The sequence below is a fragment of the Dromiciops gliroides genome, chromosome 2 (assembly GCF_019393635.1).
Source record: "Dromiciops gliroides isolate mDroGli1 chromosome 2, mDroGli1.pri, whole genome shotgun sequence".
NCBI classification, from domain to species: domain Eukaryota; kingdom Metazoa; phylum Chordata; class Mammalia; order Microbiotheria; family Microbiotheriidae; genus Dromiciops; species Dromiciops gliroides.
In genome coordinates this window covers 53,451,038-53,475,233 of record NC_057862.1, presented here as the reverse complement: position 1 = coordinate 53,475,233, position 24,196 = coordinate 53,451,038, and the positions used below count along the sequence as shown (strand labels likewise).

Sequence of the window (24,196 nt, the reverse complement as noted above, 5' to 3'; positions counted from 1 at the left end):
ATCCCTTCAATAGTGAGTGACTCTGGTGATTTGACAGGTTAAATTCCTGCCCTCTGAAAAATCTGATTTTCCTGACATTGTATTTGTGCTTTTGCCACCTAAATCTGGATGGAAGAGTATACTGTATATTTGTTGTAAAATTTCCAAAAAGAAAATGTCGAGCATTGCAGGCAATATTATTGTACCCTAGAATTAATTCACAGTTAGTGTTAGCCACTAGTAGTAGAAACTTTGCCGTTATATGCTATTTAATTCCCATCTTTGATACTTTTCCCTAGAAACTAAGGGAAAAGGGATTTTTTTGCAAATAATAGGAAAGAATTGGTAGGAATTGGGGTATTACTATTGGACAGTATTAATATTATTAAAGTGTTTTATAAGCATTCATTAAAATAGTTATTATAGACTTTTCCTCATTCCAGAGGGAAACAACAATATTTTTTCAAGGACTAATTATTTTCTCTTTAAATCATTGTCATCCTTTTTATCCCGGAAACTTTCTCTAAAAGTGTTAAGCACTAACCTAGGGATGTCTTAGGATACAGTTAGTGTACGGGAAATGTGCACCTCTAAAATCTTTTCTGATTGAGCACTTGGCAGCCTGTTATACTAAGAGTTATCACCCTCTTTACCCCCGAGTCTCACCACCATGCCCAGGGAATGTTGCCTCTGGGGTGACATTGGCAAGGAATGACAAAGGGAGAGAAAAGAGTGCATATCGAGAGTGCCACCATTATGTTGGCTGTTCTTGAATAGAAGCCCCATCTGCTCTTCAGAGCTATTTCATTGCAAAGTGTAGAAGTATTTATCAAGCAGTTTTGAGAAGTGAATGTGTATTGTGGTGATCTAGATACCAAGAAATTGAATGTCTCCTAAGATAGGTACACACTGAGAAAACATACATGGTGATTTAAAGATGTTTCATTGGACTTATCACTCCCTTTCCTAATAAAGCATGACCCTCATGTCATCTGTACCTTAAAAAAAAAAAACCCTACAGACTTTTTTCCCCCCTTTTAAGTCTCCCAGTTCTTCTGTATTGACCCTGTTGACAGAGATTTGCTCTTGTGGCAAAAGACTAAAGGTAAAACAGAAGCCTCAAAAAGAATCTCCTTTCACTCCTTAGTTCCATTTGTTCCTCACAAGTCTCTCTCACCTATTGCTGTTACCTCCACATAGCTGTGAATAGGTAGAAAATAGAAAGTCACATTGTGGTTCGGTGGCCTTAGAACTTTTATTCTGCCTTCCAGTTAATCAGCAAGTCTTTATTAAATGCCTACTTTGTGCTTTGAAGTTGCCTTTGAACAGCTATGGGTCGCCTGCTGTGATGCATTCTCGGTACACAGGCAGCGGCAGTGGACTTGATTGGCAACATTTCAGGATACTGGTGATCGTACCCTGCTTTTTGGTGATGGTTGCAATGTAGGGTAATGCTGCCAGAGACAGCCGTGCAAAGCCTGCCCCCTGTAAAAATAGATGAAGCTGACTATCCCTACTGGTCTTTGGTCCTGGAACGTACCACTACCCAAAGTGGATAGGAACTGGGGATGTCTTTGATGAACATAAAAACCAATTCCTTGGCCCCAATTGTCTATAGTTAATGCCAGTGACTCTTGGCTGGAAAAGTGAAAAGCTGGCTGACCCGGTCCTGGGTATAACTGCTAAGACACAACAGGTCCACCTCTGTCATATGCACTCGTCATATGCATGAATTAGGTTGGACAGAGAGTTAATCTATCATTTCCTAGAAATCATACCTCCTCGTGAAGAAATAGGCAAGATAGAGCCAGCCTGGCAACACCTCCATTCAGAGATGCTTCACTTTCCTTTCAGGGAGAATGAATCTTAGGAACTGATTAAGCTACTTTCCTGGCTGCCTATTTCATTGTTTATTGTGGAGCTTTTCTTACCATCTCTTTTGCTGTATTCTGAAGAATATGTAAGCCTGGAGTGAATCCTGTCAGGTTTGGCATATAGAGTATCAATTATATGAAAAAGGACCTCCTGCTACAGTACTGATGGAGAGTCTATCCTGAACACAGTTGGTACCTACAGTTCTTTCATGCCTTCCCTGCCCTAATCAGACGACCCTGATTCTTTGAGGCCCTGAGTCAGTGACTGCCCGTGCCAACGAAATGCTGATCAGTAAATCCCATATGACTTTCCCCGAAGCAGATTCAGATCTGGACTGAATAAAAACACTGTTCAGGATTGGAAGCAGCCTGCGGGGCCAAGGATCCAACTTCTGTCTGGTGTCTCCTTTTTCCTAGCCATCCTTTGGTGAATTTGAGGAGTGTTGACAGCCACCTGAGCTGTATTGGCAAAGAATAGGGGTCAGAGTAAGCCGGGTCTTTGGCAGGGAGCCAGTCCCCCCACTATTCTCATTAGGGAGAATCTGGTCCTGGCAGTCTGGCTGGCAGGGGACACTCAATCACAAGGGTCCAACATTTCAGCAGTTTGGAGAGTAAAGTGATAGCAGAGGACAGCTGTAGCTCAGCCATAGACCAGAGTCTGAGGAGATCAAGCTTTCACTTCACTTGAAAGAAAGAGAAGGAAGGAACCAAGGGCTTAGCAGGGTAAGTCACTTCTCCATCAACTTATATTCTTGCTTAGTTTCTAGATGAGTGAAGCATTTATCCCCTAGGAGAGTGTTAATCACTGATTAAGGAGCTCAGTGTGACCATTTGAGCATATTCAAATTAATAGATGAATGCCTTTCTGCTCTTTTCTCTCTTTTATTCTCCCCTTTTCATGAAGACTCCCCAACATCCCACACTTCCTTTTCCTTCCTCTCCCAACCCAGGTGGCAGGGGGTGGGGGGAGTGGGAAATCAATTTTTTAATTGCTGATGAGTGACTCAGAAAATAAGAATTTCAGATAAGAACAGACAGATGGGCCCTTGGGTGGTACTGGAGCCTGAGAAAAAAGACTTTGATTTAGTAACCTGCAGGGGGAAGCTAAGGGGTTTGATATGGAAACTTTCAGTCTGACCTGGGGCTGCTTGAGACCAGGGCTCTGGGTCGTGAGAGAAGCAGTATCATCTCTATGGGAGGATGCCTACTCTTAGAAGCTAGAGAGTAGTTGAATCTAACTCACTAGAAATGAACTTTTCCTAGGCTGAGGTAATCCCACATAGGGATGGGCTAAGACGAGTGAAGAGGCTCCGAGTGCTCAGTGATGGCTCTCAGAGACTCAGTTTCCACCTTCTTACCCTTTTCTGTCTCCTTGCATGTTCTTGCCCTTGTCTTCCCTACTTCTGGCCTCCATCTCTTCCTTTGCTAACCTGATCAAACTTCAGGGAGCCCAGGAATGTTGTAGTCAGGGAACCTGAATTTGGATCTCAGACACAGACATGAGGACAGTGATATATATAGATGCAAATGCATAGACCTGGTTCCACCTCTCCAGTCCTTAACTCCTAACCCCCTGCAGGAAATCACGCCTGTCTTCTCTGCATTGTGCATCTGCTCCAGACACTGCCAGCAGTGGCTCTCCCACTGCTTCCTAGGGACAGACCCCTAGGGGATCCATGTGTTAACCTGTCCATAAAGAGATCTATAAGGGGAAGAGAGAGATTTCCTTATTCCTGGCCTTAATGGGTTTCCATTTCTAAAGGAGAGCTCCAGGTTAGCCATCAGGATGACTTTTCTAACTTGAGTGCTAAAGTCTTGCTGTGAGTAACTGAGTTAACTAGTCTCCTTCCCCGTATACAGCAAAAGCCCTGCTTTCTTCAGTGTTACTGGGGGTTTCGGGCAGAGGGCATAAGGGAAGCAGATGGCTCAGGTTGATCTGTTCAGTAGTCCCGGGCCTGGCCCTTCGTCAGTGTAACTAGGAGGATTGAAGGCTGGGTAAGAAAGTAGGTGGTTTTAGGGCTTGGTCTTTTGCTAACTCTGGTTCTGCCCCCAGAGAATGATCCAGGAGTTTTCCTCTTGTTAACCCAGAAGTTAGAAAGTTTTTGATGCCAAGGCCAGAACTCTTATCTGCACTAACAACGCAGGTAATTTATCAAGTCTCATGTCCCTGACATCATAACGACTGACCATCATTCCTCTTTTACTTATGGTGGTTATTGCCAAGTCGTCCCTCTGTCTCGACATCATTATAACATTCCTCCTTTACCTTAAAATGTATCCAGGCTTCACCACTACTGCTTCTAAACTGCCATATTCTCTCTTGCCTTGATTTTTTCATGGGCCTAGATGTTTCCAACTCCCCTTTGGTCCAACCACCCGTGTTTAATATGATATGTTTCTGCCTATGCCTTTACAAACAACATTTTCCATCTCATAAAAAAGCTTCATTTTCCACCAATCCCTGTTCACCCAATTAAAAATTCATCTCTTCTAGGAAAACTTTGTGATTAGCCCCACCTCACTAAAGATGGCTTCACCAAACATAGTCTCCAAGTATTTATGTGCTTGGTTTTATATAATATCAAGTTATACTTGTTTGTGTCTTTTATAAATTTTACAATGTTTTCCCATTTGTTTTTTCTCTCCACAATTTGATTGTTAGCTCTCCAGATAGATGGTTAAATCAGAAACTGCTTTCTCATGCTATTCAAAATTCCCTATTATGGGGCTCTGTGTGCAATAGGCACTCAATAAATATTTGTTGGCATCTGAACAGTGCCCTCTTCTGAGAAACTTGAATAAGCTGTGATAGGTCAGCTCTGGCAGGCTTATTCCACAAGGATCCAACCCTCAAAAGGCTGTTGTACATCTAGGCCACAGACTCCAGCTGACATGGCTCCTCGGAGACGGCGCAGGAAGCACTCTGCACCAGTGGTTTCCCCTCAGGTGGCCCTGGCCCCTGCAGTCTCAGGTCCTAGCATTGATGAACTTGGCTTTCTCTCTTTGGAGAATAATGTCCCTGGCCTATCCCAGGTTATCCTTCAAAAGCTGAACATGAAGAGCTATGAGGAATACAAGTGAGAGTTTAACCTTAAAGAGCAGAAGGCTTTGTGTGCTGGGGGTGGGGGTGGGGGGCTATCATTAGGAGGTGTGAATAAAGCATTTTAAATAATCCCTCATACCCCTTCCCTCCATGACTTGCCTGTGTGTTCCTAAAAGGATGGGGGTGGGGGGAGGTGAGGAAATGCAAGGATCAGAAAATAAGAGGGAATCTGAAGACAACATGAGTTGGGGGGGGGGTAGGGATTCTGTGACATTGTTTCTGCAGGGCAGTGGTGAATGGGGGAACCCCCAAGGCAGGATTCGGAATCCACAGTCTCAGTGACATGTTCCAGCGCCTGGAAGACACCTTCCGGTTCTGCGCTCGGTGCCGAGTGCTTCCTGATGGACTCCCTGACTCTAATGTCCTCCGCCGCTGTAAGAGGTAAGGAGATGGCTGGGGGGGAGGAAGGGGGCAGAGCAGATGGTGCCCGGAGAAGGAGTCCCATCTGTGGTTGTATGTACAGACTCCTGTGGTCTACTCTCCACCAGGTGCAGAAATGTCTATTACTGTAGTCCTGAATGCCAGAGGGCAGACTGGCCAGTACACAAGAAGGTCTGTTGGGAGCTTCAGCTTGTGGCTATAGACCGACTATTGGAGTGGCTAGTGGTCACAGGTGAGGAACAGGAAACACAGAAGGGGACACTTACTGGTCATGGGTGGAAAGAGGACATAGGGGAAGTTATTACAGGTTATAGGTTGGGATAGGGAGTAGGAGCCAAGATCCTGGTGAAGTAGAGGGGCACGGGGATGGTGGGGCAGGGGGAAGGAAGTTCATATTCCTGGACAGAACACATTTGGAGAGTTGTATTCTCTCTTACCAGACACAAACCTTTCTATCATCTCATTCTGGTTTTTCTCTTTTGTCCCCTCAGGTGACTTTTCCCTGCCTTCAGGCCCTTGGCCATGGCCACCAGGGGCTGTTCGGGACTGGGATACCTGGTTTTCAATGTGGGGAACACAGCTGGATACCCTGCTGGAATCTGTACTGGGGGGTCACGCAATGTCTGCCTTGTGGGACAGTGTGGGGCGCCCGCGTCCAGACCCAGATAGTCTACGGGGCTCTCTGCGCCGGCTTCTGACAGACACCCTTTCTCAGCCCCTGACATTGGGATTAGGGCTACGGACATTGGTGGGGAGTACAGGGCAGCCGGGTGGGGTCACAGTGCATGTGGTAGGTGCCTCCCATGTAGAGACTTTCCTTACCAGCCATGGGATTTACAATGAGCTTATACAGATGTTTCCTGGATACGGTGGCCTCCGAGTAATCATGGTTGGTGTGGACTTGGCTGTGGAGTCCCTCCCTCAGCTTCCCTCAGTCTTACCCTCAGCTCCTGGTACGATTCAGCTCGGCGGCTACAGGGGCCTTTATCATGACTTCTGGGAAGAGCAGATAGAGACAGGCCAAGCAGTCTGGCCAGACCTTGTGGCAGCGTTTCATCCGGGTAAGGCATGGGGGATCCCAGGGGAAATATGAGCACTCTGTTCTCCCTAAAGGAGCCCCTGTGAGCTTTCCCCTCTTGTCCTTGGGACTCAGTCATTAACATACTATTGACCTTGGTTGGTCACTAGCCATTTCTGCTACCATTGGACCCAGAGTGGAAATGGAAATGGAAGAAAGGATGTTAGAGTAACCCCCATGGTTCACCCCCTTCCATCTTGCCTTCCTTTCCTTCCTGTTAGGTTTCCATGCCAGCCAAGACTTGCTGGCTGGCTGGTTGCCCACCCTACTGCTGCTTCGTGATTATGAGATCCCCACTCTCTTCACTGTGTATAGGTGAGGTCCTTTGCCCACACCTCCCCACCCAATTCTCTCCTAGACACCACACACCTCCTCCCTGTGTTCCCCCACTAGGGGCTCCCTTCTTCTCTGTTCTTGTCTGCTCTCCCCAAGGAGCATGGCCCTGTTCTGTATTGTGAGGGATGAAGTAAGACCCAGGCTTTATAGAAAGGGAAGAGCGGAGCCCCTATTCTGAATCTGCCTAGTCAATGGGTTGGGGACACTGGTCCTGAGCTATTTCTCCCCCATCTTCAGCCAACAGGAGCTGACAGCTTCCCTGCAGATCCTCATGAAACTAGAGACTGGAATCATTGCTTATGGAGATAACCCTTTTGCTTCCCTTAAACCTGAGCAAGCCTATACCAACCCCAACAAGCCATCCGTGTACTGCAGCGCTCACTACATCATGTGTCGGGGGACAACCCGACAACTGGATGGAGAAGCAGTAGGAAGAATGGATAATAGGATTTAAATAGCTGGGGATACTTTCCAAAGAACCCCATGAGGGCTTTTATTATCTCCATTTTTACACTTGAGGAAACTGAGGCAGACAGCAATTAGGTGACTTGCCTAAGGTCATACAGCTAGTCACTGCCTGAGTGCAGATCTGAACTTGGGTCTTTTCAACTCCAGGCTGAGATCTGTATCCACTATGCGGGGTAGTGGTCCCTGAATCAGTGCCTATTCTACCCTTTGAGAAGTGTCCTAAGTACCCCATTTTCTGCTGCTTCCTATGAATTATCCTCACACTTTTGTCCTTGGAATTGCCTCACTGCTTTAGTGTTAGTATTCCAGGTCTGCTTGTGGGGCGTTAGGCCTGGACTGATGGAATTCCTCTGTATCACAAGGTCCATGCTGGCCCAATAAACTTCTTTAGTGTCTGAAACCACTTGTTTAGCTCTGTTGCCTGTCTTTGGATCAGATTTGTGATTTTGGTATAGGGAACTCCTGAAGAGGAAGCTCCTGCCAGCACACTTCTGCAACCTAGTCTTAGTTGTCCAAAGCATTGCCAATTAAAGTCACACAGTCAGCCGGTATGTTTGTTGGACCCCAGAGCTATCTCCATCCAAGTCATGCAGCTCCTAACCTGTTAAGCTGAAAAAACAATTCAGATAGAACCCCAAGATGGCATCTCTCTGCTCTGTCAGGTGAATGATTGAGCGTTGTCTTTCAAACCTGGCCCATCAGCTTGTCTCTGTGTTGTTCTTGTCTTTCTTGAGCTCAGAATGTGCTTTTAGGCCTTCCTTCCTGCAGCCTTAGCAGGGCTTGATCACCTTCTCCCCCCTTTCTCCCAACACATACATTGTGAGTCCTTTGTGACCCAGCTGGGTGAATGAAATGCTACTGCTTACTCAATAAAATACTGATTTGAGCTACTGTGGTGTGCTCAGAATGCAGTGAAACGTGCAAAGATGAACAAAACACGATCCGGGCCCTTGGAGAAGCTGACCGTGTTTAAGATGCAGACTTTATAATACCGTGACTAGTATGGGATACATACAAATAAAATGAAACCACTTTGGGGGGAGGGGGTCTCAGTCGAGCAGGTAACATCTTTTTTTTTTTTTTTTTAGTGAGGCAATTGGGGTTAAGTGACCAGAGTCACACAGCTAGTAAGTGTTAAGTGTCTGAGGCCGGATTTGAACTCAGGTACTCCTGACTTCAGGGCCGGTGCTCTATCCACTGTGCCACCTAGCTGCCCCTGAGCAGGAAACATCTTAATTGGGCCTTGAAGGATGGGTAGAATTTGGAAAGGCATAGAGAATGACAAGGGTGTCCCAGGGGAGAGAATGATATGAGCACAGGTATGGAAGTAGAGCAGTCTAGGCCAAGGCTTCTTAAACTTTTCCCACTCGTGCCCCTTTTTGCCAGATTTTTTTTATAAGACCCTAGGTATATAGGTATATAAAAATTGGTATATATAACCTTTTACTGTTCCCAGATGTTTTGTGACCCCCCCACATGCAGTTACATGACCCCATATGGGGACCCACAGTTTAAGAAGCTTTGGTCTAGGCCATGGTGGTGGAAAAGGGAATATCATAGACCATAGGGAAATTAGAACTGGTAGAGATCTTAGAGAGCATTTAGACCATGGGTTCTTGACCTTTTTTGTTTCACAGATCCCATTGGCATTCTGGGAAAGCCTATGGATCCCCTTCTCATAATAATTTTTAAAATAATGAAAAAAGACACTAAATTTTGGTTAGAAGCTAGTGAAAATAAAGGTGCCTTTTTTTCCCCCTCATCCAAGTTCATAGATCGCCTGAAATCTCTGCATGGACTCTTTGGGGCAGGGGTAGGGATCTTTGTGAACTTCAGGTCAAGAACCCCTGATCTAGACCAAAGTGATCTAGATCATTTTGTAGATGAGGGAATTGAGACCCCAAAGGTCAAGTAATCTGCCTAAGATCATACAGGTAGTGAGTAATTATGAATGAAACCTAGATCCACTTCCTTTCCACTACACATCCATTTGGCTGGTATGTAGAACATACACAGAGTAATGAAAAAGGCTAGAAAAGTAAGTTGGGGACAAAACAGGGAGAATAAACTAAAGTTTAGACAATTTAGTAGGGTAATGACAATCAGAACTTTGCTATAGGAATATCAATCCGGCTGCATGTGTAAAATGGATTGGAGAAGTAAAAGCTCGATAGGCTATTGCAGTAGTCTAGGAAATAGGGAATGAGAATGTGAATTAACTAATGTGGTGGTGATGAGAATGAAAAGACATCTAGGATTCACGGTGGAGGAAGAGTGATCAGGCAATGATTGAATTTGTAGGGGAAAGTAACAGGAGTCAAAAACCAGGTTCTGAGAAGGTGACTAGAAAAAAAAAAAAGATGAATTAAGATTAGACTGGATTAGCTATGCATTTATTTAGACACATCTGTACCTGGCACTGCTAAGCATTGGGAATACAAATACAAGGAAAAACACAATCATTGCCCTCAAGGAATTTACATTCTATTGGCGGAAAACACATAAAGGGGACCTGAAATGGAGAGAGGAGCTACCCAGTGGGCAAGGTGGTTATTGGACTGAGGCTGTTCAGAGGTGAATATGACAGGCATGGGTTTGCCAAATGAACCCTCTCAAGTGGAGATTCCTAGGAAGGACTGACCAAATGCTGAAAAGCCAAAGAGTTGGGGTTCCAAGTACCCCGGAGTCAGGAGGCTTTAGAGGTTATCAGAGGTCCAGGGTCTCAGAAGTTGGGGTCTGAATTGCAGGAGAGGAGGAGGAAGAGGAGATAGGAATATTAGCTGGGTCGAACTTGATGTGCCTTGTAACATATGCAGCTGATGTCCAGCAGGTAGTTGGAACTTTGGGACTGAAGCTTCGGAGAGAATTCAGGGATGGAGACAGAAATTTAAGAGTATACTGGTAGATAGATGACAGAGAGAGAGAACACTTATTAAGTGGTTAACATGTGCTGTGGCACCGTGTTAAGCATTAGGCATAATATTACAAGCAGACAGACCCTGCCAACAAGGACTTTGCATTCTTGTGGGGAAAGATAACACACGAAGGCAGAGAAGGTATGAAATGTTAATGGCCCAGAAATGCCATGGTGCCCTGAATCCCGGCAAGAGAAAGGCCAAAGCTGACCCTATCAGCCCAGAGTGATTTCAGGGGTAAAGTCCACAATCCTGCTGGGGAGAGGAGTTGGAGGTGATGATCTGAGCTCAGATGGTAAGGTTGAGAATTATAAAAATGGGGCTAGGGACAACACAGTTTGGGAAATAGTGGCCAGTGCAGTAGCAGTAACTGTTTGCCTGGTTCATTCAGTTCATATTTATATAGATTTAGAGATGGGAGGAACTCCAGCCTAGTCCCCTCATAATAGAGTCTGGGAGCAGTACGGGTTCAAACCTAGGCCATCTGTCTTCACCTACTTTCCACATTTCAAATTAAACATTTCTCAGTGGTGTCTAAGGCTATGTATATTCCCCAAGGCCTTAAGAAGTTTTTACCCGGGTAGAAGCCATAAAATGTGCACGTGAAAATATGTTGACCATTAAAAGCAGACTGCTGAAGCAGCTAGGTGGCGCAGTGAATAGAGCGGCACCGGCCTTGGAGTCGGCAAGACCTAAGTTCAATGTTGCTCTCAGTTGCTTGTGTGTGTCCCTAAACAAGTTGCTTAATTCCAGTTGCCTTGGCGGGGGTGGGGGGGTGGCCCAGAGTTCCACGAAATCTCAAAAGAGGGAAGTATCCTGGAGGAAATGACTTGGATAAGCAGCATTTCATCTGCCTGGGACGTGGAGGGAGAATATTTCACGGATAGGAGATGGTCTGAGCAAAGTTGCTTCTTTTGCAGACCTTTCACCTAATACCAACGACATCCTCCACACTCAAAGGCAGGGCCTATTTGGCCCTTATCTAGCTTTTTCTCCCTCTAGAGCTGGAAGGGACCTCAGAGGCCTTCTAGTCAAACCCCCTCATTTTACAGACGAGGAAACTGAGGCCAAGAAAGGTGGTGACACATGTATTTGTGTGTGTGTGTGTGTGTGAGAGAGAGAGAGAGAGAGAGAGAGAGAGAGAGAGAGAGAGAGAGAGAGAGAGAGAGAGAGAGAGAGAGAGAGAAAGCCTCTTGAATGATCCATTGTAGGTGAAATATTTGAAATAATGGTTGAAGGTGCTGGTGCCTTCCTAAGGATGGTAGAAAATGTCCCTTATGGGGCCCACCTAAAGGCTCAGCGTTTGAGGATACAGTGTCCTGGGGAAGGCGGCTCTGGTAGGCTAGCAGGGAGCTCCGGGTCGCGCCTTGCAAGGACCCCAGCCCTCAGAAAGGAAGGGGGCGTATAGGGATCTTGGGGGGGTACTAGAGGCGCAGAAGGCCCCTCAATGGGGCCCGAGGACAGGACCAGGGGGACCATTCCTGGCGACAGGGACGCGGGAGGCGGGGAGGGATCGGGGCTCTGCGGCCGCCGTCCCCGGTCCCCGGCCCCCGGGATAGGGCGGGAGAGGGGGACCGCACCCCAAGCTCCGTCTCCCGGGCCAGGCCCCGCCCCGCGCCCTCTCCCGGCCCCGCCCCGGCTCCATCTTGCGGGCCGGGCAGGCTGGGGCAGTGGCGCGGCTGGGCTACTCCGCGGGCAGGTGAGGAGCCGCGGCCGCCCCCTCCCCTCGCCGACCCGGGCCGGGCCTGGGCCGCTTCCCTCGGGCACGGCGGGGAGGGGGCGGAGGTGTGCGCTGGGGGCCGGGGCGGGGGCGCGGTGAGGTGGGAGCGGGACCCTTCCCCTCTTGCCCCCTCCCATTCCCTCCTGTCTCCTCCTACCCCTTCCTATCCCTTCCTATCCCCTCCCTGCCTCTTTGCTCCCCTCTCGCCCCCTCCCTCCCTCTGCTATCCCTTCTTGCCCCCCTCCTCCGTACCCTCCCCTCTCCCCTCTCCTCGGTCCTTTACTGGGGCCAGCCCACGGTCTAGCCTCCAGCCCTGGAAGGGGGTGGGGGACTCGGCAGCCCCAGGCGGGCGGGGTCCGGGATCTGCTGCGTCACTCCCTCCTCCCTATTTCCCGTTGGTGTTTCGGTCTTCACCCTCCTGATAAGGAAGGTGGAAGACCTGGGGGGAGGAGGAGGAGGGATCCTCTCCGCCTCCGGTCCACGGCCCCCCACCCCCCAGGGCTGCCCTAGCGGATGCCCTCTCGAGACTCCCCCGCCTTCCCCCGGAGAGGTAGTAGTGGTGGCCAGATGAACGACCCATCCCTCCGCAGACTGTGATGGATGGAATGTTCCTCTGCCACTTTACTTGGGGCCATCCTCAGACAGCACCCCCGACCTACCCCCCACCGCTGACCAGCGTCTCTGAAATTAGCGAAGGCTGGTCCTGCCGTGGGCCACCGGCCCAGGCTTTCTGAAAGCTTGGGGAGAAGCTGGCGGAGCCTGTCCTCCAACGGCCTAGCTGGGCTCAACCCCACACCCCATAGGACTTGAGGGGGAGTCCCCAAACCTTCCTTTCTTAAAAACGGGTGACTTCTGTCCGTATAGGCAGCAGAGACGATACCATCATCACCAGGGTCAAGGATTATGATAACCCCCCACCACTCACCCCATTCCACCCCATTCCCCTTTCTGGAGAGAACTCCCCAGCTTCTTCATCGTGCTCACTATTTAGTTGGGCTGGAGATGTATTCAGAGCTGAACCCATAGTTCCTCCCCAACTGGGGGAAGGTGGGAAGAGAAGGGGAAACCTAGTAGAATGGAAACTTGGCTCTGCTTGAACCAGAACCCCAGTTTATGTGCACTCTGACCTGTTCAGGTAGCTGCCGTGGTAGACTCTGTTCGGAAGAACAGATTTTTCCAGGAAACGAGCAAATCGGATCAAATCTGCACCACTAGCAGGGTGCTGAGACGAAATTCTTCTTTTCTAAATCTTTGAAAACTGCTCTCTGAAATGTGTGACTTCAAGGAGGAACCCAGATGTTTTTGGTCTTTGAGCAGCAGTAGCAAATAGTGACATCTTTCCATCTCCTTGTAGGGAAGTTAGTGTCAACCAAAAAGCTAGAGGTGAGCATGAAGTCTCAATTGTTTATAACAGCCAGTCAGGGCCTTGCTGTCTGACAGGTGTCATATTAGTATCTAATCTATATTAATTTGATAATGGCTGTTAATGAGTTACACTCATAGGTATTTTTTTCCCCTTTCAAGGAATGACTAATGCTGAGGCTTTTAGGTAGGTTAGTAATGGAGATATTTGCGGGGCAGTCAGGCCTTTGGCTCCCCAAATCATCTCACCTGTATGCTTTGTCTGTACTTAGAAGGATCCCTGTTCCCAATTTAGTGCTTTATTCAAGCATCTAGACTCATTGGTTTCAATGTTTCTTCTGGACACAGTTTTGGGAAACAGTCTCTATGGGGAGAGGGGCTTTAGGCTGTCACCCTTCACCCTTTCTGTTAAACATGGATTCATTAGTTTGATAAATTTGCAACAGCTGCCTCATTACTGGGCATCATGCCACATACATGAGGCTCTGAGAGAAATCCACTCCCTTCTTATGGGACTGACTCATGGGGTGGAGATGGTTTGGGAGAACTGGGGCATTTTCTCCTCTCTTTTGTGAAAGTGGGTGTTGCCAGAGCTGTGTTGTTGGCCAGCTTGATCTAAGTAAAGTGTAATAACTCCTTGGGGCCTCCCTGGGGCTGAGTACAGTGATTTGCTTAGTCACTCTGAAGGAGTTTGCTCTTATGCAAACCACTTGAGAACTATATATGGCACCTCCTGGTCTATGGTCTCAACTCTGCTTTCTTAAAAGTACTCGCGTGCACGCACACACACACACACACACACACACACACACACACATTTAAGGATGCCTGATGCCTGTGCATTTTTCTACTGTCTTGAAATTCTTAAAAGGGCAGTACATGTAGGTCCTTTAAAGCAGAAGGGAAGGTGGCTTATTTATTTATTTGTCTGTCTATCTATCTATCTATCTATCTATTTATTTGTCTATCTATCTATCTATCTATTTATTTATTTATTTATTGCGGGGGCTATGGGGGTTAAGTGACTCGCCCAGGGTCGCATAGCTAGTCAAGTGTCTGAGGTCGGATTTGAACTCAGGTATTCCTGAATCCAGGGCCGGTGCTTTATTCACTGTGCTACCTAGCTGCCCCAAGGGAGGTGGCTTTTTAACCATTTTTGTGTCATGGATCCCTTTGGCAATGTCTAGCGAAGACCACCAGCCTCTTCTAAGAATATTTTTAGAATCATAAAATAAAGCGTATAGGATTATACTATTATAGCATAAAGGAAACCAATGATTTTGAAATACAGTGTCAAAATATTTTTAGAAACAGGTTCATGGGGGCAGCTAGGTGGCACAGTGGATAGAGCACCAGCTCTGGATTCAGGAGTACCTGAGTTCAAATCCAGCCTCAGACACTTAACACTTACTAGCTGTGTGACCCTGGGCAAGTCACTTAACCCCAATTGCCTCACTAAAAAAACCAACCAAACAAACAAACAAAAAAGAAACAGGTTCACAAACCCCAGGCTAAGAGCCCCTGCTTTAAAGCAGGAGATAGCCTTGTAAGTAAAGAGCAGAAAGTAATGGTCCATTTAGTGGAACAGCTGTCCTGCGGCCTGAAAATTGGATTCTTCAGTGTTCCAGTGCATCTGGGATCTCATCAATATATATTCTCCTTTCCCAAGTGCAGATAGCAGCCCATTCAGCAAGTACTAATTGAACTCCTATTCTGCGTTTAGTGTTGTGAGGAATATAAAGTATAAAGAGGAGCCTGCACTCAAGGAGTTTACCATCTACTAGGGTTAACAATTACAAAAGTAATTAGCAAAAAATATGATAAATGATGAGCCAAAGTGAGTGGTAGGGAAGCTAAATGGACCAGAATAGCCTGGGAAGGCTAGATAGAGGATGTGGGATTTGAAATGGGCCTTAAAAAGCTGTATAGGATTTGAACGGCAGAGAAGAAAGGGGAGCATTTTAGTTGATGATAATAGGATGAGCGAGGTCTAAGGAGCAGCAATCAGAATTCTGTATTTCCAGAATCACTCAAGCAGAAGGCTCATGTTGGTCAGTTAACAAGCAGTAAAATTGTTTAGGCCAGGCAGAGTCAATTATGGAGGAACCTGAATGCCAGGGAGAGGAGTGTGCATTTGAGCCTTTAGGCTATTAATAGGGTTCAAAGCTTTCAAACTGGAGAGTGACATGATGAAAACACTGTCTTAGGAAGATTAATCTAGTGGCAGAGGACAAGATGAATTGGCAAGATCAAAAAGTAGAAACAGGCAGATTAGTTTTCTGTTGTCATCTAGACATGAGGTTATGAGGGCCTGCATTTAGTGAAGCAGCAATGGGAATGGAAAAGATGCGAGGAATGGCAATGTTTTTGAAGGAAGAATGGATGACTTCGTGCTTATAGAGAATGAAGGAGCAGGATAGATCAAACCTGAGTTAAACTTAGATGACTGGTAATGTCATTGACCGAAATTGGGAATTTGTGGGAGCTTAAGGGGAGGAATAGTCATAGAGTTTAATTTTTTGGACTATTATGAACTAATAACTTGTGCCTTTTATTTCTCCAACCTTCCATTTGTTCATTAAACGGTCATCTATTAAATCAGCTAATATTGTCAGGTGCTATGCTGGGTTGAGGGAGGGGTAAACATACAAATGCAAAAAGGAAATATTGCCAGCCTTTAAGGAAAATAAAGTTTTCTCCATGTTGAATGAATGAAAGAATGGCATTTATTAAGTGATTACTACATTCCAGGCACCAGAGATACAAATAAAAAAGTTTTAAAAAACCCTTTCCCTCAAGGAAATCTATATCCTAGTGGAAGAGACAATACCTATAAGGGAATGAGGGCAAGAACAGAGTGTTTTATTGGGAGGAAGTGAGAGCATGGTGAGTGGAGCCAGGGGCGATCTATTGAAACACTTTTTTTCCAGAAGTAATGGTAGGGCAGCTAGGTAGTGCAGTGGATAAAGCACCGGCCCTGGATTCAGGAGGACCTGAGTTCAAATCTGGCCTCAGACACTTGACACTTACTAGCTGTGTGACCCTGGGCAAGTCACTTAACCCTCATTGCCCTGCAAAAAAAAAAAAAACAAAATTTAAATTAAATTAAAATAAAGCCACTGTCAGAAGTAATGGTAGCTTTTCTTTGGCATGAAGGATCACACAGTATATCCACATATGAATCTAAGCCTGGGTCTCTGCCTCCACCTACCAGACAGAAAATGTTCTTTCTCTCATCAGTTGGGATGTGAGAAGGAAATTCTCAAAGTAATTCCAGCATTACTCTCAATCAAGGATAATTGGAGAACCAAATCTGCTGTCAAAATAAATATTCTCTGATATGTGTAAAGTCAAATATTGCATAAATAATTTCAGTGATGAGAAGTAGCAGGTGTAGTTGATAAAGGGCAAGTACTGGCTTCCAGGAGTCCTGGGTTCAAGTCCTTCCTCTGATACATCTTGCCTTATGTGATCCTGGGCAAGTCACTTAATCTTTCTTAAGACCGTTAAGCTGCAAAGCAGTTGCTGATCTGCATTGGTAGAGGAAGTTTTCTCATCACAGAGGAACTTTTCCAACTCCCACCTGTGAAATCACAGGTCTAGATCCTGCCCCCCCAAAAAAAAATATGTTGCTGTTTTAGATTTTCTATTCCCATACCCTCCATTAATGTAAACAATGGAAAATCAGCTATAGAAAAAGTTATTTTGGGGGCAGCTAGGTGGCGCAGTGGATAAAGCACCGGTCCTGGATTCAGGAGGACCTGAGTTCAAATCTGGGCTCAGCCACTTAACACTTACTAGCTGTGTGACCCTGGGCAAGTCACTTAACCTTCATTGCCCTGCAAAAAAAAAATTTTTTTTTAAGTTATTTGTATCCCTAACTTTCATATAGCACAGAATCAGAACTCCAGCATTCAGAGGGACCTTAAAATATAATCCATTTCCTTCATTTCACAGATGAGGAAACTGAGGTTCAGATCTTCCCACAGTCATGCAACTTAGCTTTGAATGCCCATAGTTTTGAAAGAAAAATGTGTTACGTAATAAAAATGACAGCCTAAGCCATATGTTTCCAGAGAATTCACACCTCATAAGAAACCACTGAGAAAAGTTCTTCTTTTGCAGAATGTCTTACCCAGGATACCCCCCTACAGGCTACCCAGCCTTCCCTGGATATCCTGTAAGTATCAACATCAGAGGATGGGGAGGGGATGGGGAGGATAAGACTCAAAGAGATGAAATTTTAGTGACCTCTTGTGGAAATCCTGCCAAATAGTTTCCTCCAGATAATTTCTTTTTCATTAATGAGCATGAGAGGAACGCGACTCAAGGACCACAAATCCCTTTGTGTCATAGGGTGACACAGCTATTACTGGTGGCCCAGGAGTAGTTGAGGATTTGTGATCACTTTTGTAAATGTGCTTGTCAGTTCCCACTCTGTGGCCGTATGGGATGTTGTTGAGCTAGAGCTGTGCTTGTATTCTTTAGGGGATGTATGATAGGATTGGCTTTTTAGTCTTGTACATTTCAGCTTCAAACCAGTAGTAGACTTGCCAACCACCAGGAGGAAGAAGGGAAGCTATAATCAAGTTATGATACTGTAACCTGATGGAAAACACATTTGCCACGCTGCATGTAGAGAATCATCATTGTGTCCACAGCTGGCGACCCTGTAGCAACTATTCTCACCAAATCATAGAATCTTAGAGCTGAAAGAGACTTTAGAGATTGACCAATTCAGCTTCCTCAGTTTGCAAAGCCTTACGTTCTAATGGAAGAAAACACCCAAAAGGAAGCTGAAGTGAGAGAAGGGGAATAGGATGAAAAGGGAGAGCAGAGGAAGGTACCCTGCAAGGGGACATGGTTTGGAAGTCCAGAAAATCAGGACCAGAGCTAGGAAAAAGGTGAAGATAGGCTGGCATTGGTCATTCCACAAAATGGAGGTTCTGGGAGGAGCTCAACAGTGGAAGAAGAGGGGTGGGACTTTCCGGGGGAATGTTGCAGGGCAGTAGAAGTGATTGGCTGTTCCAGAGTGAAGAAGACCTTGAGGATGCATTGAGAGAAGTTCTAGGATGAGCCATCAGTAGAGGGGGCATGATATTGAAGTCCAGAAAGTCAGAAGCAAATGCCAGGAGAAGAATGCCCTAAATCATAGCAGAGAACCTGGAAAAACTGAGGCACAAGAGAAACGAATGACCAGCCAGTCCCAAGACAGTTGTGTTTGACCTAGTCTTGAGAGATTTGAATCTGAGGAGCACGGGTCTAGAAGGTTTCTGTTGTTCTGTTAAATTGGGAAAGTGTAGATGTTTACTCTATTTCTCGTCCTCTTTTTAAATGTACTTACTTTATTTAAGCACAGACTCACTTGGTGATTTTCTGATTCTTAGCCTGCAGGTCAGGAGTCATCTTTTCCACCTCCTGCCGGTCAGTATCCGTATCCCACCGGCTTTCCCCCAATGGGAGGAGGAGCGTATCCTCCAGCCCCAACTGGTGGTTTCCCAGGAACTGGATGCTACCCGGCCCCTGGAGGCTACCCTTCCCCTGGAGGGTACCCTGGTGCTCCACCACCAGGGGGAGCCCCATCCTATCCTGGAGGTAAGTTGTAGTCCTTGGCGGTGGTGATTTAGGGTTAGAGTACTAGATTCCTTCCTTTCCTTCACTCCCTTCTTTCCTGTTTGTGGTCAGACTATCACTTCAGTCACTAAGGATATAAAGTAGAAAAACAACACAGTCCTGTCCCTCTAGTTTATTACAGTCCGATGAGAAAATAATGGGTTTCCCGTAAACTATTAATCCATGAGGTAGAAGGCAATAGGGACAGAAGAGAGAGCCAAAGTGCCCTAAAAAAAAATCAGAGGGTGGGCTTATATTCAGTTCAGGAGATCAAGAAAGGTTCCATGAACAGTTAGCACTTGAGCTGGACCTTGGAGAGAATAAATCATGTGCAACATGTGGGATAGGTCTTCCTAGAGAGCAGTCAGAGTTGGGAGCTGGCCTAAACATTGCTGTGAACAAGACTGGTGTCATTTTCATGGTAAAAGGGACATTTCTTTTCTTTGTTTCCTCATCATTTTAATAGGTCTTTAAAAGCATCAATTTCTAATAAAACAGGCAAGATCTTTAGAATGAAGACTGCAGGTAGAAGCTTCAAGACACCTTTGTCTAAAGCAGGGGCTTCTGATCCCTTTTGAGTGTCATATATGTTCCCTTTGGTAGTCCATGAAACCTATGGACCCCTCTTCAGAATCTTAAATGCATAAAATAAAGGCCAGAGGATTACAAAGAAAACCAATTATATTGAAATATAATATCAAAATATATATGTTTAAAGTTCACAGACCTCAGTTAGTGAACAAGCATTTTTTTTAGTTTTCAACATTTGTTTCTAGTTCCAAATTTTTCTCCCTCCCTCCCTTCTCTCCCCCCTCCCCAAGACAGAAAGCAATATCATATAGGTTATATATTGTTAGGGCCAAATTCAGTATGAGGAGAGTTAATTGAGTGGCTCACCATAATATTGGGGTTCAGAAAATAATGGGGGACCTCTAGGTCCAGAGTTTCTCCTTCTCCAAACTGTCTCTTTTTCAGTTATGTCTCTCAGAAAGGAGATTAACAGCCTCTTTTCCACAAACAAATCAGGTTTTATTAATGGTAACAAAATTTACAATACAAGTGGAGTTAATAAAGCCAGGGACCATGAGAAAGGGGATAGAGATAGTTAGAACCTAAATCTCTAGGGTAAAAAAGTCCCACAGGTACCTCTGCTTCCTCAGCTACTTTTGCTGGAAGCAACACAAACTCACCACCCCTGTGGAATCTGTATTTCTGAGAATCAGCTTTGCAGTATCTCCTGGTTAGGTCTGAAGATCAAAATACACTAGCCCCTCTCTCTTTCAACCTTTCTCCTCTGTGTCTCTCTGAGAGTCTCTCCCTCCCCCTTCTTGCCTGTCTCACAGGAAGGGTGGTTCTATAGCCAGGCTGAGTCTCCAATTGGTTTAACATACCCACTGGGCTGTCTTAATTTGGCCAGGCCCATGTGGGTGTGGGGGAACTCCAGATGGGGCTTAGGTACTTTAGTTTTGATACTTTGACTCAATAAATGTTCTTTGTGTTGTTTGTTCTATAATCTCTTAAAGTAAACACCCATCTTCTCTTAGGCTTTTAAAGCTTGCCTCTTTTCAGTCTGACCATGCTGAAGCAAAGATGGGGTTATAAAAACTCCAAATCATAATTAATTCCTTACAATATATACAATCACTGTATATTAAATATAAAATTTTAATATTAAACATATTTCTGTACTAGCCATGTTGTGAAAGAAGAATCAGAACAAAAGGGGGAAACCTCAAGAAAGAAAAAAACAAAAAAGGGTAGAAATAGTATGGTTCAATCTGCATCCAGATTCCACAGTTCCAGGCACTGTACTAAGAGAAAAGCAAAAACAGACCTTGCCTTCAAAGAGCTTACAGTTTAATGGGGGAAGAAGGTTAAGAATCTCTGTTGTAAAGGTATAGAGCCAATTAGCAAGGAAAATGATTAAAACAAACATGAAGGTATAGATATATACACACATATGTATATATAAATGGCATTGAATTTAAACATGAAGATATAGATACACACACACACACACATATATATATATATACATATATGCATATGGCTATGTATATGGCATTGAATTTAAACAGGAAGCACAACAATGTGGATACTTAAATTTATCATTAAGTAGCATTTTTAATACATTTAACCGATAGGGCGACTATTGATTATGTGTAATCCCTGCTTAGCATCCACTATGGTGATTCATTTTTCAGTCTTTTGCCTGAAATTATGACATTTGCCAAACTCCTCTCTGTAGCTTCTCCAGGCCAAGGATTTGGAGTCCCACCAGGTGGAGCTGGCTTCGCTGGCTACCCACAGCCACCAGCCCAGGCCTATGGTGGTGGACCAGGCCAGATCCAGATCCCAGGTGGGTATCTACTAACCAAACAAAAAGCTATACCACATTATTTTGGATTGTAGCCTAAATAATTTTTTTTAACCTGAAAAGAAAAAAATGGACATTAGTGTATGTTAGGGTTATAACATTTTCAGTGAACCAAATGATCCTTTAAAACTTTTTTTAGCATAGAATGAGCTATTCTAAAGTTTTAATTTGGGAAAACTTTAACAAATGAAAGGCAAACGAATTTTCTATTAAAAAATAAAACTTTCCAAATTTAGAAACAAAAAAATCTCTCAACTTTAATACAAACAACCAGGTGCATTTTCCTTCTGTACCCATTCCCCTCTATCCTTTGGCCAGAAGAAAATAGTAACTTAGACCCTTCCTCAGATGGAATCTAGGGGGCAGCTAGATGGTGCAGTGGATAAAGCACAGGCCCTGGATTCAGGAATACCTGAGTTCAAATGCGGCCTCAGACACTTGACACTTACTAGCTATGTGACCCTGGGCAAGTCACATAATCCCCAGTGCCCTGCAAAAAAACAAAAAACAAAACAAAACAAAAAAAAAACAGATAGAATTTAGAGTTTGGAGAAAAGTATTAACTCTTGAGGACATAGCTATGAAATGGAGTTTTGAGAAACAACTGGGAAAGCCCCTCACTTGACATATTCCAAAACAAATGAATGAAATCTAACCTTGCTTTGATGTGTAATTATTTTTTTTAATTTAAAAATTTTTTAATGTTAATTTTTTTATATAATAAATATTTTTATTTCAAGTTTTGGGTTCTAAATTCTATCCTTCCTTCCCTACCACTCCACTCCCCCCCAAGGCAGTAAGCAATTTGGTATGTAATTGTAACTCTAATTTTTATAAATATATAATATACATAGTAACCAATGTACCTTTTTTTTTTAAAGATCATCTTATCCAAGGCTTCTTTTTTTTAAGTTTAATACTTTATTTTCCCCCAGTTACATGTAAAAATGGACTGACAAACTTTTGAAGAGTGACCTATTTTTAAAGAGCTATTACATGGTTTATTTTTTTTTTTTAATTTGTAGGTGGGTACCCTGGAGGACAGGTTCCTTCCCAGTATCCTAGTGGCCAAGCTCCTGTTCCTTACTCTAATCAGGTATTTTTGGACTTGCCTTTTCCAGAAAGAGGGTAACTGGGTAATACAAAGGAAAATAACATTGTTCTGCTGCCATAGCCACATTTACAATCTGGAAGAAATGCGGTATAGCCTCAGTTGTGAACATATTCATCCAAACCACAACACACCTTGCCTAGACCACTTAGATGGGGGATCCAGTTCACTTGGATAAGGCAAAAAAGGTCAACCCAGACTGAGGCAAAGAACAGGGTATGTTTATTTTTTATACCTCATCATAGGTAAGAGGAGAGGGAGCATTGTGTAGTGGTTAGAGAGCCAGCTTTTGAGCCAGGAAGAACTGGATTTGAGTCCTACCTTGGATGCGTACTGGCTGTGGAACGTTAGGCAAATCCCTTAACCTCTCTGGGACTTAGGCACTTCTCTAGAAGTTGCTAAGAAAGCACAGATCTGCATTGGTAGAAGGAGTTTTCTGATTTGGGAGTTCTCTATAGCACTGAAATTACAGGTTTAGTTCCTTTCTCTATCATAGGTAATAATTTTGGGTAATTGGATAGATGCTTTTTTTTTTTTTTAAGTGAGGCAATTGGGGTTAAGTGACTTGCCCAGGATAACACAGCTAGTAAGTGTTAAGTGTCTGAGGCCAGATTTGAACTCAGGTACTCCTGACTCCAGGGCCGGTGCTCTATCCACTGTGCCACCTAGCTGCCCCCAATTGGATAGATCCTTACTGAAAAGTTCTCCTGGAGACTTATTGTTCCTAAGTGAGATGGTATGGCATGATAGAAAAAAGCACTAGACTTGGCTTTGAATTCCATTTCTATCACATATTCACTGTGTGACCATGGGGCATGATACTTAACCTCTTGGAGCCTCAGTTTGTTCATCTGTCATTTGGGGGGTGGTAATATACTATTTACCCAGAGCTGTAACTAGGAATTCTTATACACAGGATAGTTTCACATGGCATGGGTGGGCAGAGAAATATCTAAGGTATGGCCACTCTTTTGTTTTTTTTGTTTTTTACATATAAGGTATTTTATTTTTTCTGTTACATGTAAAGATAGTTCTCAACTTTTGTTTATACAAGCTTTACAATTTCAGATTTTTCTCCCTCCCTCCCCATGGCCACTCTTTTGTATGATTAAGATAGGTTGGAGACAAAGTCACGGGAGTTTAGGCATTTGAGGAACTTTGAGGCCAGATGAGAAAAAACTAGGCCGGGTCCTGAATATATTGGGAAGGAGTCACCGAAGGTACAGATGGTGGCAAGAAGAGTCTGGTCAGGAAGGGAATATTCAAGAGGGAGAGATAGGTTCCTGAGGGCTGGTGACAGAGGTGGATCATGCCAGTGGGGAGAAAGGGTCACTCCTCCTGGCCCAGGTGCTAGAGCATGTGAGAAGAAGAAGGTATAAGGGAAGGGAATAAGTACATCTATACAACCTGCATCACTGCCAAGCATTCAGACTCTACCTCAGGGAACACAGCTCCAATGGGTGGACCACGTTGTTTGAATGCCAAATGTACACTTGTCTGAAAGACTGTTTTATGGAGAACTCATACAGGGTGAGCACTCACATGGTGGTTAGAAAAAGCAATACAAGGACACTCTCAAGGTCTCTCTTTAAGAATTTGGAATTGATTGTGAGACATGGGAGACACTGGCACAGGACCGCCCAGCATTGTGTGCCTGCATCAGAGAAGTTGCTGTGCTCTGAGAGCAAAGCAGAATAGAAGTGGCTCAAAAAGAAATGTGAGATGCACAGATTTAGAGAATCCACCCCAAATATTCCCATGAACTATTTATGCCTGACCTGTGGCAGAGCATTCCAAGCTCATATTGGTCTGATCAGCCACAGTCGGACACATTGTAACTTGACTCTAACATAGTGATGTCATGTTGGTCCTCAAGAAT

The 24,196-nt window shown here is 44.7% G+C and overlaps 2 protein-coding genes across 6 annotated transcripts in view; both read left to right on the top strand.

Annotated features, from left to right (window-relative positions):
* Positions 1–1,878: 1,878 nt before the first annotated feature.
* Positions 1,879–8,076, top strand: MSS51 (MSS51 mitochondrial translational activator). 3 transcript variants are annotated; one of them, XM_043983511.1, is made up of 8 exons: positions 1,879–2,576; positions 3,907–3,997; positions 4,727–4,930; positions 5,182–5,337; positions 5,445–5,569; positions 5,829–6,398; positions 6,637–6,730; positions 6,989–8,076. In XM_043983511.1, exons 3-8 carry the CDS (start codon positions 4,746–4,748, stop codon positions 7,203–7,205), a joined length of 1,347 nt encoding a protein of 448 aa, XP_043839446.1. In that variant the 5' UTR covers positions 1,879–2,576; positions 3,907–3,997; positions 4,727–4,745; the 3' UTR covers positions 7,206–8,076. The 3 variants fall into 3 exon arrangements, with proteins under 3 accessions (XP_043839446.1, XP_043839445.1, XP_043839448.1); XM_043983510.1 differs by lacking the exon at positions 3,907–3,997; XM_043983513.1 differs by lacking the exons at positions 1,879–2,576; positions 3,907–3,997 and having other exon boundaries at positions 4,808–4,930; positions 5,157–5,337.
* Positions 8,077–10,407: 2,331 nt separating this feature from the next.
* Positions 10,408–24,196, top strand: part of ANXA7 (annexin A7) — a 35,503-nt gene continuing 21,714 nt past the window's right edge. The window contains exons 1-5 of one of the 3 annotated variants that reach the window (XM_043983507.1): positions 10,408–10,429; positions 17,342–17,396; positions 18,604–18,811; positions 21,078–21,188; positions 22,232–22,302. In XM_043983507.1, the coding sequence (XP_043839442.1) occupies positions 17,343–17,396; positions 18,604–18,811; positions 21,078–21,188; positions 22,232–22,302 (444 nt within the window). In that variant the 5' untranslated portion in view covers positions 10,408–10,429; position 17,342. Of the gene's footprint in view, positions 10,430–11,761; positions 11,834–17,341; positions 17,397–18,603; positions 18,812–21,077; positions 21,189–22,231; positions 22,303–24,196 lie in introns of those variants that run through there. The other 2 variants (XM_043983509.1, XM_043983508.1) reach the window with 2 other exon arrangements.

Bases quoted from the DNA above. Each gene is read 5' to 3' on its own strand.
- MSS51 (XM_043983510.1), top strand. From the start codon at position 4,746: ATGGCTCCTCGGAGACGGCGCAGGAAGCACTCTGCACCAGTGGTTTCC. The intron at 5,570-5,828 runs GTGAGGAACAGG...TTGTCCCCTCAG, and splicing joins GGAGTGGCTAGTGGTCACAG to GTGACTTTTCCCTGCCTTCA. The intron at 6,399-6,636 runs GTAAGGCATGGG...CCTTCCTGTTAG, and splicing joins TGTGGCAGCGTTTCATCCGG to GTTTCCATGCCAGCCAAGAC.